Source organism: Hyperoodon ampullatus, assembly GCF_949752795.1.
Source record: "Hyperoodon ampullatus genome assembly, chromosome: 15".
Classification (NCBI taxonomy): domain Eukaryota; kingdom Metazoa; phylum Chordata; class Mammalia; order Artiodactyla; family Ziphiidae; genus Hyperoodon; species Hyperoodon ampullatus.
In genome coordinates, this window is record NC_136928.1 from 80,483,230 (window position 1) to 80,501,112 (window position 17,883).

General features: G+C 47.8%; 1 protein-coding gene across 4 annotated transcripts in view; it reads right to left on the bottom strand.

The window, feature by feature from the left end:
• Window positions 1-17,883, bottom strand: part of LPIN1 (lipin 1) — a gene marked incomplete at both ends in the record, with an annotated part of 115,791 nt that overhangs the window by 79,580 nt on the left and 18,328 nt on the right. For 3 of the 4 annotated variants that reach the window (XM_079721367.1, XM_079721365.1, XM_079721364.1), the window contains one exon: window positions 4,748-4,804. The exons of the other annotated variant lie outside the window; for it this stretch is intronic. In XM_079721367.1, the coding sequence (XP_079577493.1) occupies window positions 4,748-4,804 (57 nt within the window). The remainder of the gene's footprint in view (window positions 1-4,747; window positions 4,805-17,883) is intronic. 4 annotated transcript variants of the gene reach the window in all.

A 17,883-nucleotide genomic window follows, 5' to 3' on the forward strand; every position in this document is an offset into this window, starting at 1 on the left:
AAAAGAATTAGAAACTACTGAATGAGAGAAACTTCTTATAGAGGCAGCATATTGCAGTGCTTAGGAATAGAGTCTCTGGAGCTAGAAGATGTGGGTCTGAATCCTAATCCTGCCATTTATCAGCTGTGTGACCTTGAGCAAGTGGCTCAACCTCTCTGTGCTCACTTTCTCATCTCTCAACTGGAGATAATAATAAGACCAACTTATAGAACTACTGTAAGGAAGTAAATGAATTAATTTTGTAATACTCTTAGGAGAGAACCTGTCACTTGGTAAGCACCATATAAGCTTTGTTAAATAAATAAGAAAACCGAAGTGCTATATGAAAATCATGGTCATCCAAATAAGATAAATAGATCCCAATTAAAAACAAGTTAATGGGCTTAAAAATAAAGACTGTGATAGTTTCCAAGTGATAGACTAAAGTAAAAGCTTAAGGACACTATGTGTGTGTGTTGTGGGAACGGAGGGCAGGGGAGAAAGGACAGGCAGGGAATGGGAAGCAGAAATTTTTCCTGCTAACAAGGAAAAAGAAAGGCAAACATAACTTCCAGGAAAAACACACCTCTCCCCAAGAAAAACTCTATATGTAAGATAGGCAGAGTCTGAATAAAGAACAAACTAAAACAGGATAAGATTATACATAAATGGCAGAGTATAAAAAAGGAGTATGCATTAGCATATGATGCTCTGTGAGAATCAGCTAGATTCTCCTTTATCAGTCACTCCATAGGATAAGGTGCAAAGAAGATACGTAAGTAGTTGGCTTTAGTCGTGAGTCAGCATCTCCTAGTTGATTTTCTAGAAAATAGGCACATGAAGCACTTGGATAAAATATTTCAAAAATTAATTTAAATCTAATCAAAAGTCACTTCCTCCCTGCACAAAATGTGCTCTCCATCCAAGAAGACATTTTATTTTTATTTATTTTTTTTAACATTTATTGAGTATTTATTGTGCGCCAGGGCCGCTCACATACATGGTTTCAGTTCATTCTTACAACAGCCTATGTAGTAGGGTACCAATGATCACTCTCATTTTACAGATTAGAAAACTACAAGGAAGGATAAGTGAGATTATTTAGAGAAGGTGAGTGAGAGCATCCCAGGCAGAGGAAACAGCATGTGATAGGTCCAAGGGCTAGAAAGCCTGGTGGGGAAGGCTGAGGCTGGGCTGGGAGCCCTGGCAGGCTTGGGAGCAAAGCAGTGGCACCTGAGCTCTGCTTGAGGTTTTATGACAGGCCACCCCCATCAGGCTTCCCATCTTGTCCCCTCTTCGCACAACTCATCCCATGCTCTGGCTGCAATATTTATTCTCAAGAAGACATTTTAAATCCTGTCCTTTTTCAAACTGAAAGATAAGAAAGAAAAGGAGTAAGCAAAATATGGTTCCAAGTAACTGTGCCAGGATAATCTAGAATTCTGAGAATTGCTGCTTTTGTCAGAAATGGGGCAATCAAAGCACAGGTTGGCCAAGAGGGAGGCTTCATGTGACTAACTGTACCACGTTCCCTCGCCTGAGTTAGACGGGTTACGCAGTTTGGGTGAACATTTCATTGCTCAACTCTCCCTCCAGAACTCAGGGCCTTTTGCCTTGAATGAACCTCCATGTGTGCAGGGATGGGTATGCTGGTGTGTATTTGGGGGGTTTCTGCATCCCACGTCCAGGCCAAGATTCTTCAAACTGAGAGCTGGACCTCCAGGAAAGCCTTCCCTCAGACATTCCTCGGGTCCATGAAGAATTCATCACTGGCTTCTCTGTACTAACCAGCCCACATGGAACTCCATCACGGCACATTTCACAGAGCCTTGTCGCTGCGTCATTTCGTATGCCTCTATCTCCTCTACTGGTTGGTGAGCCCTTCAAGCTAAAGACCAACCATGACACACTCATCAGTGTACCCTCGTGCCTAGAACATTTATTTGCACCATAAGTAGGAGACAGAGACAGGGACAGGGACAGAGAAAGAGACAGACAGGCAAAGACAGAGATTTTGAGTCCTACTCTCTTGCCCTGTGGTACTTTCTCTTCGTTTGGGTTTTCTCGTCACTAAGCATTTTTGGAATTTATGAACCTATCTTCTAAGGATAACAACATAAAAATTACCAAAAGCTGTGACAGTAGCGGTTCTGATTGGAAACCCACCTATGTGACCTCACCCACCTCCCCTGGCCACACACACTCTCTGGGTGATTTTGTCCCCCTTGGAGATGTCAGCGATACTGTTGACCCACAGATCAGTATCTCCAGTCCTGACCTTGCCTCTCAGCTCCAGACCAAACATCCAGCTACCTTCTGGAAACCTCCATTTGGACTGTCCACCACGCACTTCAGCTCAACCAGGCTGACGATGACCCCCTAAATGGCCTCCCTGCCTCCAGCCCCATCCCATGACTACCCTGGAACAGGGCTGCAGATGTGACATGGCACCGCCTGCTTAAGGCCCCTCAATGCCAACACCCCCCATTACCATTACTTGTAGGATAAAGTCCAAGGTCTTTAGAAAAGCAAGTGAGGCTCCCCATCATGAGCACCCTGCTCCCTCCTCCTCCACTGTCACCTCCCACTCTTCCCTCCTTTCAATCCCACCACCCAGTTCTCACCTCCGTGCCTGGCTAGCTTAGACCTCTTGCAAGACGCTGCATAAGACTCACTTTCTCTTGGAAGCATTTTTATGAATTGCTTCTGAACTCTCTACCCCACCCCTCCAAGCTGAGTTCCAAGCTGTCTTCTCTTCTACACAATGCCTGGTGGTAACAGCAAGCACTCTGTGGTCACGATCGGACGCACTCCCAACGTACACCCAAGGAACTAAAGCTCAGAGAAGTTAGGGAACCTGCTCGATGCCACACGTACTCTAAGTGGCAGATGTGACCAGAACTTTGGACCCCAAATCCAGGTCCCCTGCTTAGATGGTAAGATTTTCTGTAATTTCGCCCTTGCAGCAGAAACTTCCTATTTTACATCCCCTGTCCATTGCTTCCTGTCTTGTTACCACATGAGCTCTGTGACGGGCCCAGTACAGGGCCTGGCAGTAGAGGCTCAACTGATGCCTTTCCTTGACCGCCTCCCTCGTAACCATGGCCATTGCCCTGCACTTTGGGCCGGAGGCTGGGCCTGGAAACCTGGTGGCCATGAGCTCTAGCCCCCAGGTCTGCAGAATGGGACTTGGCCATGGAGCAGCCTCAGAACACCTCATGACAGCCAGCCTGCCCGCCTACCACAGGCAGAGCGGCTCACTTACCGGGAACTCCTGCCCTTTCTCTCCTCCATAGAGGATGGCTCCCCTCACTCCAGGCTCAGCTGCCACTAACTGCCTGCCCTGCTTAAGATTCCTGGCCTCTGATTGGGCCCCGTCTCTGCCAATCCACTGGAAAATATCAATAGAACTTGCGGTCCTCCCAGCATCACTGGGGCCAGGCCTTCCTCAGCAGCCTTCTTCATTCATTTAACTGGAGCCTCTGGCTTCATCTGAGGAAGAATCTCTCACTCTGCCTGGCCCTGCACTAGGCCTCTCGGTCCACACGCTGACCAGAGTCGCTCTCCACACTGAGCTCTTTGAGAGAGAGACCAAGTGTTACTTTTATTCTATATCCCCAAGGCTTAGGACAGGCCACAGTCAGGACAAATAAGTCTTCAGGCTTTATCACTTCCTCCCTGGATTATTCCCAAAGCCTTTCCCTGAGCTTTTCCAAGTCTCTTCTCCACAGGAAAGGATCTCAGGCTTAAAATCTATGGGGTAGAGCAAGTTGTATGAAGTTGCTGAACTTAGGCAAAGTGAGGGCGAGATGAACATACTGTGAGAAAAGAACTAGGATGTAGGTGGACCACTGCCAGGGATGCTTCAGCAAAATATCCCCCCAGACTACAGAGGCTCAGCGAGCCAGATTCATGAGCAGAACCTGGAAGCTGGCATGGCATGGGGGTGGCATGGTGCTGGCCCTCGGGCTGCTGAACATGGGGTCTAGGGAGACCCTAAAAGAGCAGAGAGCAAAGCACTAAGCACAGTCACAGAGACAACCTGAAGGGCCCAGCTGAGGCTTGGGGACCACGCACAGGGCAGTGACAAAAGGGGCCAATGGGTGCAGGAGGAAGAGGCGGAATCTTCAGGAGGGCTTTGAGGGGTTCAGGGGCAGCCGCAGGGCTTTCATTAAATAAACGTGACAGTCCGTTAAGGGCAAACAAATGGCATGAACTTGATATGAACATTTTCCTGTTGGCACTAGGGAGCCATTGAATGCTTTTTTTTTTTTTTTTTTGCAGTACGCGGGCCTCTCACTGTTGCGGCCTCTCCCGTTGCAGAGCACAGGCTCCGGACACGCAGGCTCAGCGGCCATGGCTCACGGGCCCAGCCGCTCCGCGGCATGTGGGATCTTCCCGGACCGGGGCACGAACCCGTGTCCCCTGCATCGGCAGGTGGACTCTCAACCACTGCGCCACTAGGGAAGCCCCATTGAATGCTTTTTAATCAGGGAGGTGACAAAATCAGATCTATGTGTGGGAGAGGTTGGCTCGCAGGGAGAAGAGGTTAGAAACTAGCCATAATGTTCTTAGCTTCATCTAGGGCTCATCAAACCTTTAGAAAGGGCTACAGCCCAGCTCTGAAAGCTTCAGTCGAATGGCAGAGTCCTGGTTTGGGGACTGCATGTATCCATGGCAATAAACCACTTTGTCAAAGAGTATTTTCTCTCATCTTGAAATGTCAAGGTATTGATATAATTACGACATTCATAGCAACTCTACTCACATTAATGTTTGAAGACCATACATTTCGAATCCATCCAGGGTCTCTCATTATTGGAATCTGGAAAACAAAAACATTAGAAATTACTTAATGGAAATGTTCTGTAATTAGTGGTAGCGATTGCACAACCTTATGAATATACTAAAAACCACTGAACTGTACACTTTAACATGGTGAATTCTATGGTGTGTGAATTATATCTCAATTAAAAACAGGAAATGCAGTAAGAAGAAGGATTTGGTGAGGTTTTTCTGAACACACTCAGAGTGTGAGGTCTTGGTAAGAAACGACACATCGTGAGGTCATAAATCTCCCTCTCCCACTCCTTTACTTCTCTGTGGTCTCCTCCTTCCCAGAGCACATGGACCTATTGGGGAAACGTCAGGAGATAAGGCAACATGGAAAAATGATGGGATTTGGAGTCCGAAGACATGCTTTCACGTGCTGCCTCTACTGTTTCTTGGCTGTATGACTGCAGAGGGCTAGTTTTCTTTGTAAAATGGGTATAACAACAACCCTGGAATGGATGGGTGTGTTGTGAGCATTCACTGAGTCTATTCCGGTGAAAGGGCAAAGCCTCCTGCACAGATGAGCTGTTAAGACTGTTGGTATGAAATTATCCAAGCAAGTAGGACCTGCACAGTCTGCTTTTCCAACAGGGGCCCTCATTAGAGCTCCCAGCCTAAGCGATGCAATATGTTTTCATAGTCCTTAAACTATACTTAAGTTATACTCAGAAACACAAATGTTCTGGGACTACTTCCCTGGTGGCACGGTGGTTAAGACTCTGTGCTTCCAATGCACGGGGCCCGGGTTTGATCCCTGGTCAGGGAACTAGATCCCACATGTGTGCTGCAACTAAGAGTTCACATGCCACAACTAAGGAGCCCACGGGCCACAACTAAGACCTGGCACAACCAAATAAATAAATAAATAAAGTAAAAATTTTAAAAAACCATATATGTTCTGAGTGCAACTAAAGCAGCCCAGAATCAACAACCCTTGAAGCCCCTTTACTCCTGTTTCCCTCATCCTCTCATCCCCTTGCCTGTCACCCTACCTGCTCTTCATCTACGGCATTTAGCTTTTCCAACCCATATTGCTGATTGGCAGATAATTACTGGTGTTGCTTTACCTGATGATTCATTTAGTTTCTCGCAGGGGCCAAGTGCTTTGCTAGGTAGTGGGAACACAGAGATGAGTAAAATAGAAATCCTGTCCTTGAATCACGCATGATCTAGTGGGGGGCAGGCAGGAAGACATGTAGAAAAGGTTTTCAGGGCCAGGACCACCACCAAGACATGCCCAGGGTCGGGTGGGAGCCCGGGAGGGAGGCAATAGTTTGCTTGCGGGAAATATAAGGAAGGTCCTGTGCCATCCACAGAAGGTGACATCTGAGCTGCTTCTGAAGGGTAAGTGGAGCTCTCGGGGGAGAGAGGAGAGATTCCATTCCAAGCAGAGAAGAGGGTGTGTTCGAAGAAACAAAGGCACCACACTTATGTCTGGGGAACAGCCAGGAGCGCCCAGGACTGGAGAATATCCCATCGTGTGCAAGTGATACGGAACAGGCCCGGGATGGTCTACAGTCAGGAGACATGGGTAGAGGGGGGTCATTTTAAAAAAAGTTCCTTTTTTTTAACAAATGCCCTCCTTAAACAAAACCTTTTGCAGAAGCCCGTATGTAAATAGAAGGGGAATGGGGCTTCCCTGGTGGCGCAGTGGTTGAGAATCCGCCTGCCAATGCAGGGGACACGGGTTCGAGCCCTGGTCTGGGAAGATCCCACATGCCGCGGAGCAACTAAGCCCGTGCGCCACAACTACTGAGCCTGCGCGTCTGGAGCCTGTGCTCTGCAACGAGAGGCCGCGACAGTGAGAGGCCCACGCGCCGCAATGAAGAGTGGCCCCCACTCGCCGCAACTAGAGAAAGCCCTCGCACAGAAACGAAGACTCAACACAGCCGAAAATAAAAATAATTAATTAATTAATTTAAAAAAAATAGAAGGGGAATGCTGTGGTCTTTTCAGGGAAGAGGCTTGGAGTCCCCAGTCTTGGTTGCAGAGCCCTGGCTTCAGAGAACACAGTTTGAGAACGATGACTGTACACGGTGGGGAGCCGCCAAGGGGCAGGATGATCAGACCTGTTTTACAGGATCACTCGGACATCTGTGTTTTGGACGCAGAGAAGCAAATTTAAAGGCTTTTTTTTTTTTCCCCTTAGCCACGCAGCTTGTGGGATCTTAGCTCCCCGACCAGGGATTCAACCCCCAAGCCCTCGGCAGTGAAAGCGCGGAGTCCTAACCACTGGACGGCCGTGGAATTCCCTTTTGTTTTTTCTTTGAAGGCTATTCTAGCAAAGCGTGGCCAGGGTGTGAAGGAAGGTGGTGACAGTGGGGGGGAAGAGGAAGGGGCGGCTGTGAGCGCTGCCTAGTGGGAGAGGCCCCCAGGCTTAGTGATTGGCTCGGATGGTCGGGTGGGGGAAGAAGAGGGAGATTTTGAGGATGACTGAAGTTTCTGGCCTGGGTGACTTGGTAGATGATGGTATCATTAAACATCAACCGATGAGGAAAACTGAAAGGATAAATTTGGGGAGGACCATTAGAGTATTCTGGAACATCTGTAATAAAAAGGATAGATTTTCCTCTAAGACAGAACCCGGGAAAGAAGGTAGATGTGAGTTAAGGAATTCTATTCAAGTCCAGATCCTGGTAGGGAAAGCGGGCAAGGCGATTGGTTTCTGCATCTATAAATTGCATAATATAGTAATTATTTCAGTCCTGGTTTCAACCAATCAATGCATTTGAAACACTTCTGGAAGTCCAGTTACTACCTCCATTTTAGCTCCTCTAGAGTATTACAGCATTCTGCAAAATATCATGCCACTTGGATACAGATGTTCTGAACCACCCAACTCAAATTCCTCATGGGACACAAACATAGTCACATGCCCGCCAGCACTCGCTGGGTACAATAGTTGCACTGATTTTACACTCACGAGGTAGGCTAGGAAGGCTGGCCGCAGTTTAAATTCACAATGCTTGGATTTGGTCCCAATTAAAAATGAAGTTGCAAATCAAATACCAGATATATTTTTTGCTGCCATGGGAGCAATGACTCTGATCCCCCAGAAATTTGCTTTGATTTCAGAGATTAAAAATAAACACAAGAACACCAAAAATGGTGAACCCATGTATTTCAACAGTAATTTCTCTCAAAGCTAAGAAGAAAATAATCTCATTCCACCCCACAGCTATTTGTCTGTTGTCATTCAAAATTCTAACACAAAATTTGGAACCCAACCTTTGGTCCCTGGGCACCAAGCAGTTAGCAACCATGGGGGAAGCCAAAAATGAATTTGGGTTTGAACCCCCATTCTCCCAATAAGAGCTGTATGGCCTTTAGCAAGGAATTTAACCTTCCTACGCCTCAATCTTCTCATCTGTAAAAGGAAGAGAAAAATAAAATAGTTCTGGAGCTGATGTAAGAATGAAAAGATATAATACTGTGTAAACAATAGTGTACACATTTTAATTGCTAATCCTGGATGATGGTAACGCGGAGGTCTCAATGTCAGGAACAGGTGAGCATCTTCTGAACAGCTGGTTTGCTTTCACCTTATTTATACCATGAAACGTGTAATTGCTCAGGTCCTTCCTGAGACACTGGGGGCCAGAGCCACACTTCCACTCTGCTCCGTATACATGAGCCAGACTCTACGAAACGCATGTTTGTCTTAGCCTCATTCTTGGCTCTATTTTATGCCTCTACCTCTTGTTTTCTTTTATTCCTCACTTAATTTAGACATACGTAACTGCTATGAACTGAATGTTTGTGTCCCCCGCCCCCAAATTCATATTGGAAGCCCTAATCCCCAGTGTGATGGTATGTGGAGGTGGGGCCTTTGAGAGGTAATAGGGTCATATGGGTGGAGTCCTTGTGATGGAATTAGTGCCTTTAAAAGAAGAGATAGGAGAGAAATGAGCTCTCTCTCTGCCATGTAAGGATACATCACGAAGGTGGCCACCTACAAGCCAGGGGGAGGGCTCCCACCAGAACCAAACTGTACTGGCACCCACATCTTCTTTAGCCTCCAGAAGTATGAGACATAAATTTCTGTTGTTTAAGCCACCCAGTCTGTGGCATTTTGGTTATAACAGCCTCAGCTGATCAAGACAGAAATTCTGTTATGTTTTGAACCATCTTCTGTCCTTCGATAAATACAGTAATGGACAGATAGATGATAGACAGACAGATATAGAAAAATGAAAAAATGGTTGGAGAATGGACGTAGTAAATGTAGATAGAATAATAGATAGGAGATAGATAGACACTTTCCTCTTGTCTTTTCCTTTATGCTGTGTTGATTTGCTTGCTCACTTGACTATATTAATCATTATGGGGTGTAGGGCAGTTGAAATAGAACCACAAAGACTGGTCCTGGTCAGGGCCTCTGCCACTTATAAGTAGAGTAATACTGAACCACTGACTCACCCTCTCTGAGCTTCCGTTTCCTCTTCTAAAGAGCCTACATGACACTACCCACCTTGGGGCTGCTGTGGGAATTAAGTGAGAGATGTACTTGAAAGTGACCAGCACATGGTAGGTGCTCAATGAAGGTGAATTTGAATCTCGATGGCAGCCTGATGAAGATCAAGGTCCAGGACACAGTCTCCTGTGTTCCTCATAGGGCCTTGCTCACTGCTACACCTTTGCCCGTGATTTGCTGGAGGTCACATATATGGGCCTAAAACCAAATTCAAATTCAGGTCTGCGTGACTCCAAAACTCTTGCTGCTGTTTCACTGATGGAGAAACATTTGGACCACAGAATTCCCACCACACAGAAGGAGGAAGAGGGAGACTTCAGAGAGAAAGTCTTCCAGGTCATCAGGCCTTAAGTCCACAGTGATAGGCCAGGCGCGTCCCAGTTTACACATTCTAAAGTCCATTTGTTCATCTGAACTTCTTTTTAAATAGAGAGTAACATTTTTGCATAGAAAGAGTTTCATCCAAGTGAGTTCGTTTTTCCAGGGGAGGAAAGGCAGAGGAAGCCATAGCCTAGATGAACTGAAGCAATGCTCAGCTGTACAACCAGGGACCTGCTGGCACTACGGTTTATGCAGCCTACTTTTATGGGAAAATGCATCCAAACGCCAGCTGAGGATTCCAGGAACACCTGGGAACAGCCCAGGATGCAGTGGGAGGGGCCTTGGTCTGGGGAGGAGGCAATTCAGGATTTAGTCCTGACTGTCTTACTAACTTGGAGGGGGCCTTGGACAAGGCACTTCCCTTCTCTGGGTTTCAGTTTTTCATCTGTCAAAGGACAGAATTACACTAAGTGCTCTTTATCTCCAAAATTCTATAAGCCTAAATGCACGTGCCCTCCTACATCATGATTCCAATGCCAAGATCCCCCTCTTCTGCAGACCAGCACCCTCTGTCAGTACGATTTGAAGTAAGGGAAGAGGATAAGGAAGGGTTTGCTCTGGTTGGAAGGAGATGGGGTGAAGAGGAGGACACTACAGGTGGGGCTGGAACTGGACCCAGTCAGACTCTAACCTGGGTCCCCCAGGATCCCTTAGACCAGTGTAGAAATGGAAAGAGAGTCTGTAGTCAAGAGAACTGGATCTAAGCCCTGGTTATAATACTTAATAATGCTTGGTCTTGGGTAGGTCACTTCATGTCTTAGAAATTCAGTTTCTTCAGCTACAAAATGAGGTTCATAGCACTTGCTCCATCTTCAAAGCTCTCGAGGGCAGGTTGAGTGCCTCTGATGTCCCATGTCTCTGACCCATTCTCTGAACTCATGGGATTACGTCAGGCCCAGCTGGGTAATCCAGGATAATCTCCCTATTTTAAAGTCAGTGATGAGTAATCTTAATTCCATCTGCAACCTTAATTCTTTTTTGCCATGTAATTAACACATTCACGGGTTCTGAGGATCAGGACATGGACATCTTAGGGGGGCACTATTCTGCTGGCACAGCCTCCTAATGGGATTGCCCACATTTCCCTTTGCCACGTTGTAGTTCATTCTCCTTGCTGCAGCCAAGGGCATCTTTTTGAAACACAATCTGGTTGTTTTACCTCCACGAGTAAAACCACTCAAATAAATATATAAAATGTATACAATTTTTTAAACCCTTCCTTAACTTGGTGAACAAAGTTTCCACCCACGTGTCCAGTCTCATCTCCCACCTGCACCCTTTGATCTCTCTGACCCAGTCACACTGGTCTTTCACCATCTCCTGTTCAATTTATTCCATCCAGCCACAGGGCCTTTGCACATGCTATTTCCTCTGCCCAAGACACATTTCAGCTGGTTAGCTGCTATGGATCCCCCAGACCACAGCCAAGTATCACCTCAGAGAAGTGGTCCCTGGCCTCTTTGGCAGTGATCACATCGTGACTGCACCCTCCGATAGCACCCTTATTGCTCTTTGCTGGCACTTGGCACAGTTGGCAAAGTTACAATTGTTTGCATAACTCTTCAGCTAATGACAGCTTCCTGCATCAGGGACAGTGCCTATTGTTCTCACCATTGCACCTCCCGGAAGATAGTCAATAAATACTTGTTGAATGGAAGTATAAAAGTGGGACTTTTTCAACATACAGAGGAGGACACTGGAGCTCAGAAGGTCGAGAAACTTGGCCAAGGTCACACAGCTAGCAAGCGGGGGTGGGTGAGCTGGGATATGACCCAGGTGTGACTGACCTCTAAGCCACAACATCACTCCATCTGGATTGCAGGCAACTGGTAAAGGAAGGGGACAGTGGATGGCCTGATTTTTGTACTTTTCCTAAGGAAAGATGAAGGTGGTGTTGGTCCCCGCAAGTACCTGAGATGTAACTTCCAGGAGAGAACTCTCCCCTGAAAGGAGTGACCCCCCAGTACAGGGTCTTACCCAAGCCTCCTATTTCATGTGCAGCCACTGGGAGGACAATGAAGAGAGGCAGCACCTCCCAGCTCTGCCCGAGGGCACGGCCCTCAGTTGCCACAGCTTCAGACCCAGAGGCAACCCCAGTGGTGTGCTTAATAGGGAAGCCTTTGTGTGTGTGTGGTGTGTGTGTGTGTGTGTGTGTGTGTTAGATTAGAGATGGTCTCAAATTCTTTGCTGCCATTGACAGATAAAGTCTAACAGCCCTCCCCTGAAATCTGAGGAAGCCTAACAGACTTGCTTGCTCAGTGATATGCAGGACAAGTGACATTCTTCAACTCCTGAGGTCATTAGAAACCTTCCAGCGTCCCCTCCGCGTTTTGCAATGCTCTTTATGGGGCATGACGGCTGCGACGTAAGAGGTTTGACTACCCTGAGATGTCACGTCTGAGAGGCCCGGCAAGCACTCCTGGCAACAGTCCTGGCTGAGGCCGGCCTACCAGTCACTGCCACCAAGCCACCAGCCATGTGAGGGAAGCCAGCGTTGTCCATCCAGACCAGCCCGTCTAGCAGTCAGGTTCACTGAGTCATCACATGAGGAGGCGAAGCATCACCAGCCAAGTCCTGCCCAAATCCTGAGCCACGAAATCATGAGATAGAATGAGATAGTTGTGGTGTAAATGCACTAATTTGTGAAGCAGTTTGCTTTGGAGGAATAAATAGCCAGAACAGAGGATGTGTGATGTGGGGAGTGCGTCTGGATTGTATTTCTCTGTTTGTTTTCATGTAAAATTACATCTGCGCATCTGTGATTGTGCCTATTTTTGCAAGTGTGTCTATGTGTTTGCTTGTATCTACACAGCCTGTGCTTCTGTGTGTTTATCTGTGTGTCTTCTTATTTTCTCTGTGTCTGTGTGTGTGTATTTATGGCAAAATGATGAGGACGACTCTCCCCCGTGAAATCCAATCCCAGTGCTAATGTGCATCCTTGCCTATTTTTAAGAAGAACCCACACAGACCACAGATGTATTCACGCGTGTGTGCGCCTGTACAAGGATAAGGTTTGATTAGAAAATAAGAACATAGCCTCTAATTGGTGGGTTCTATTGGGGAATTCATTCAATACAGGCAACCACTGAGCACCCACTGTTTGCCAGGCACTGTGCCAGGAGCTGGGAATCCAGAGAGAAGCAAGGCCTGGTACAATGCCCTGGGATGCCGGGAGCCTGGGGACCCAGGGAGGATCAGGCCAAGATGAGAGCCCAGAGTCCTGGGGGCAGTGACCTCGGGCTCCTGGGGCACCTGAAGCCCTGTAAGATCATCAGTCCAAGCCCATGCGTGGGCAGCTCAGAGCCAAGCCATCCCCGACTCCACCCGACAAGCAGGGCAACCTTCCCCAAGGATTTCTCGTGGGATGGTAGTAAGTCTTATGCAAAAACCAGTTCTGCGGTGGGGCAGGTAATTCTGGAAACATCAGATAAAACAGACAAAGATTTATTTCCTGCATAACTTCTTTCCTTACTATCTCATTGTATGCTGTCAATCTCCTAAAGGGAATATAAAATGTAGGATTTCCTCAAACCACACAATCTTGAAATCCCTTTTCCACTGAGCAAATGGTGGTCTCTGTGTGTCTGGTAACTCATTCAGGGGACATTCTGATGCAGAAGTAACAGGTGTGGTCTCCAACCCTGGGGGTCAGTCATCCACATCTCCCATCTCCACCGTCCCCCCCCCAGAGAAGGTAAGGTAGTAAGCAGTTTTAAGAAATTCAGGGACTTCCCTGGTGGTGCAGTGGTTAAGAATCTATCTGCCAATGCAGGGGACACGGGTTCAAGCCCTGGTCCAGGAAGATCCCTGATGCCATGGAGTAACTAAGCCCGTGTGCCACAACTACTGAACCTGCACTCTAGAACCCGTGAGCCACAACTACTGAGCCCGTGTGCCACAACTACTGAAGCCCGCGCACCTAGAGCCCGTGCTCCGCAACAAGAGAAGCCACCGCAATGAGAAGCCCGCTCACCGCAACAGAGTAGCACCCCCCTCACCGCAACTAGAGAAAACCCGCGCGCAGCAACGAAGACCCAATGCAGCCAAAAATAAATAAATAAAAGAAATAAATTTATAAAAGAAATTCAAGTCTGGGGAATTCCCTGGCAGTCCAGTGGTTAAGACTTCGCCTTCCAATGAAGGGATTGCAGGTTCCATCCCTGGTCCGGGAGCTAAGATGCCACATGCCTCACAGCCAAAAACCAAAACAGAAAACAGGAAGAGTATTGTAATAAAAATTCAATAAAGACTTTAAAAAATGGTCCACATCAAAAATCTTAAAAAAGAAAAGAAGAAATTCAAGTCTGAATGGGGAGACTAGTAGAAGGAGACACAGGAGGGCTGGGAGGGCTGGGGGAGGGAGGGAGGGCAGTAAAGATGAATGAAAACAGGAGAAGATGTTTGTGCCATGGGGACGAGGGGCAAGACTGAACCAAGGCCAGAGGAAGGGAGGTTGGCCCAAGCCCTCTCTGCTACCATCCTGACACACTCTCCATGCAGGTCTCATCAAAGAGAGAGCCCTGGGCTCTCACTAAGATCTTCTTCTTCTCTAGCCCACGCCAAGTAAGCCAAGGTTTGTCTGTCTCAAGCACCCACATTCCATGGTGTCTTAACCATGTCTTTTTATTTTCTGTATTTAATACTTTAATATCTAGAGCTTTGCTGATCCTGGAGAGACTACCCCTCCCCGAGTAGCCAAGAAGAGAAATTAGTGTCGTTTCTCTGCTACTGAACACCTGGTCTTGTGAGTCAAAAGAAAAAGCAGCAGTATTTACTTCTTTATTTTCTTAAGCATAAAAACCTCTTATGGGAATTCCCTGGTGGTCCAGCGGTTGGGACTCTGCACTCTCATTGCCAAGGGCCCGGCTTCAATCCTTGGTCGGGGAACTAAGATCCCACGAGCCTTGCAGCAGAGTGGCCAAAAAAAAAAAAAAAAAGGAAAAAGAAAAAAAAACTCTTACAAGTGACGCAGTTGAAATCCAGCTTTCCGTGACTGGTTTCTCCTTCAGATCCCAGGCTTGATGATGTTTAGGGGCCTGCCTTTCATATGCAAACCAGCCAATCCAGAGCCCTTAACTCAACCACCTCTCTGATCAAATGCTCACACTCTGGGCTACTATCCACTTGTCCTAATCACCCCGGGAAGAGGGCCCAGACAACCAGGGACAGCTCCATCCCCCAGAGCCTGCTGCAATCATTCACGCCAGCCAGTCCGAAGCCTGCTGACCCTGCCTGTCCATTCCTTCCCCCCGAAACCACAGTAAAGACTCTTGCCCATACGTTCCCCTCTCGCCTTCTACCTCCTGACTGACCCTGGTGCTTCCTCATGTGGCCCTGCATGGAGCATCTGCTTCCTGTTTCTAGGGATCTGTGAGAATTACAAACTTCTTCCTTCATGACAGTCATTTCTGTGTCCACATGTCTTACTGCACCGGAATAAAACAAATCTTGGGTACACTTAAAACACTTGGCATCCTGGAGCCACAAGCCCAGAAGGTGGAACTCAGCAGAAGCAGCCATGATAACACCAAGGCATCGATATACCCAGGGAGATTATACAAAATAGTTAAGAATTTTAGTACAGGGGCTTCCCTGGTGGCGCAGTGGTTAAGAATCTGCCTGCCAATACAAGGGACACGGGTTCAAGCCCTGGTCCGGGAAGATTCCACATGCCGCGGAGCAACTAAGCCCATGTGCCACAACTACTGAGCCTGCGCTCTAGAACCCATGAGCCACAACCACTGAAGCCTGCACTCCTAGAGCCCGTGCTCCACAACAAGAGAAGCCCCGCTCGCCGCAACTAGAGAAAGCCCGTGTGCAGCAGCAAAGACCCAACTCAACCAAAAATAAAATAAATTAAAAAAAAAAAAAGAATTTTAGTACAGCCACTGATCAAACCAAACAGACACCAAACCAGCCAGAAAGGGCACATCAGCCTTGGATACACCAATTAGTAATTCAAGTAGCTTTTTACAGGGTGACTAAAACATAGATTCTAGAATCTGACCAGCTTGAGCTCAAATCCTAGACCCATCACAAACTATCCATGTGATCTTGATCTAGTCACTTAACTTTTCTGTGCTTCAACTTTTTCACCTGTAAAATGGGGCTAAGACTATATGGTTATGATGAGGATTGAATGTGAATGAATTTAAAACACTCAGCACAGGGGCTTCCCTTCCCTGGTGGTGCAGAGCTTAAGAATCCACCTGCCAGTGCAGGGGACGTGGGTTCGAGCCCTGGTCCAGGAAGATCCCACATGCCATGGAGTTTAAAAGCCCAGCTTTTAAAAATGAGTCCCAGGCAACCAGCAACCTGTTCTCTGTCTCTATGCCTTCGGTTTTGTTTCCTTTTAGATGAAATGAATGAAGAGGGTCAAAAGGGACAAACTTCCAGTGATAAAACAAGTCCTGAGGATGCAATGGTGACTACAGTTCACAGTGCTGTATTGTATATTTGAAAGTTGTTAAGAGAGTACATCTTAAAAGTTCTCATCACAAGAAAAAAAATGTTTAATTATGTATGGTGATGGCTGTTAACTAGACTAATTGTGATCTTTTCATAATATATACATGCATCAAATCATTATACTGTACACTTGAAACTAATACATGTCAATTATATCTCAATTTTAAAAGATAGTTTTCCTAGGCCATCTACCAATTCAGTATTTGTCTGGATTAATAAGCTCATCTTTTAAGATACAGACAGCCTGTGGAGAGAACAAACAGAGCAAACTTTTTACCTACAGTGTCCACAGATTAAATACGCTCAGCAAATTCAGTTGCTCTGAGGAAAAGGAGTTTATGATGGAAGGGTGGGAATGGTACAGAGTAAGGGGGGAAGGCATGTTTGGGAAAAAAAAAATCGGGCCCTGATCCATCAGTTCAAAAGTGGGTGGGTTTCTATGTATAAACAACCACCAAGAAGATGAAGAAATTGCTGCCCCTGAAGACATTAGGTCCACGCAATACTGTTCTTGCATTTCTCAGAAGAGGCAGTTGAGGAGACAGCCAGTTACAGCAGCCCTGATTCCGGGGAGGACTCTTACATAAAGAACTCGGAGAAAGCCTCCTGACTTTGCGTACATCCAGCTCCTTCTACGAAAGCAACTGGTCTCCTAAGACAGCTGTGGTGAAGCTGGCCCCCCGCCAGGCTGGAGAGTGGGCAAGGGAGGCAACAGCAGGAGAATCAGGACATGACAGGACACGATGTGCCCTTACATGGCCAGCCTCACCCCAGAGCGCCATGGGTTGAGCTGACCCAGATGACAGACACCCACATCCCTGTGGAATTGGGACCTGCGGGGAGGGGCACTGGAGGGAAGGACTGTCTGTTGCTCGGGAGAAACTGACAACGCGGTCAGCGTTGGACACAGTGACATTCTTTGGCCACCCGGCCGCCTACGCCCCAGCCGGGACTGCAGGCAAAGCCTGGTGCTTCCAGGTTGGGAAGTCACCGAAAGCTGAGGGAAGCATGACAACCCTCCCTCTGATGGTGGCCGGTGGCCTGGGGACATGGGGACGAGGGGGATGTAAATGGGGCGGGACACAGGAGGGGCTTGGTACCAGGCTCTGCCAGGTGCCCACAGCCAAGAGGCTAATTAGGTGGGAGTCAGGTATTCAGCCGCCAAGACGGCCATCCAAGAGCTCCTCCATTCAGCCCGCCTGTGAGGGAGGCCTTTCCCTGTCCCCGGGCCAAGCATCATCACTACCAACGACAGGCAAGAAAGGAACCAGCAGGTCACCAAGGCTCGGCAAATGCAAGCTTCCCAGGGCTGGGGAGGCAGGCTGAATTCCTCAGTCTTGATGCACAGACTCCTGGGCTGGCTGGGCTTTCAGGCTGAAGCAGGAACCAAAGCCTGGTGTGGCCCAGAGTGGCTGGAGGGGCTCCTTCCTGACCCTCAACCCCGGCAGCGGCCACGGGCCCCCAGGAGCTGCTGCTGCTCCAGCCTGGAGGGCAGTCAGAGCTCAGGGCTGCCACAAACACAGGAGCTGGGCGAGGCTTCTGGAACGTGCAGGAGCCTGGCCTTGGGGCACACAGGGGGCCTCGGGTTTGGGGATTGCCTGTTTGAACGACAGCTTCACTTAAAAGCAAAGAGGGAATAAGCCAGAGCTCCACAGAAATGGGTGCATCCTTCTCGGGACTCGAGCTAGGGAAACACTCGAGCTAGGACGCAGCTCTGCTCTTGGGAACAGACACCTTTCTCTGGGCCA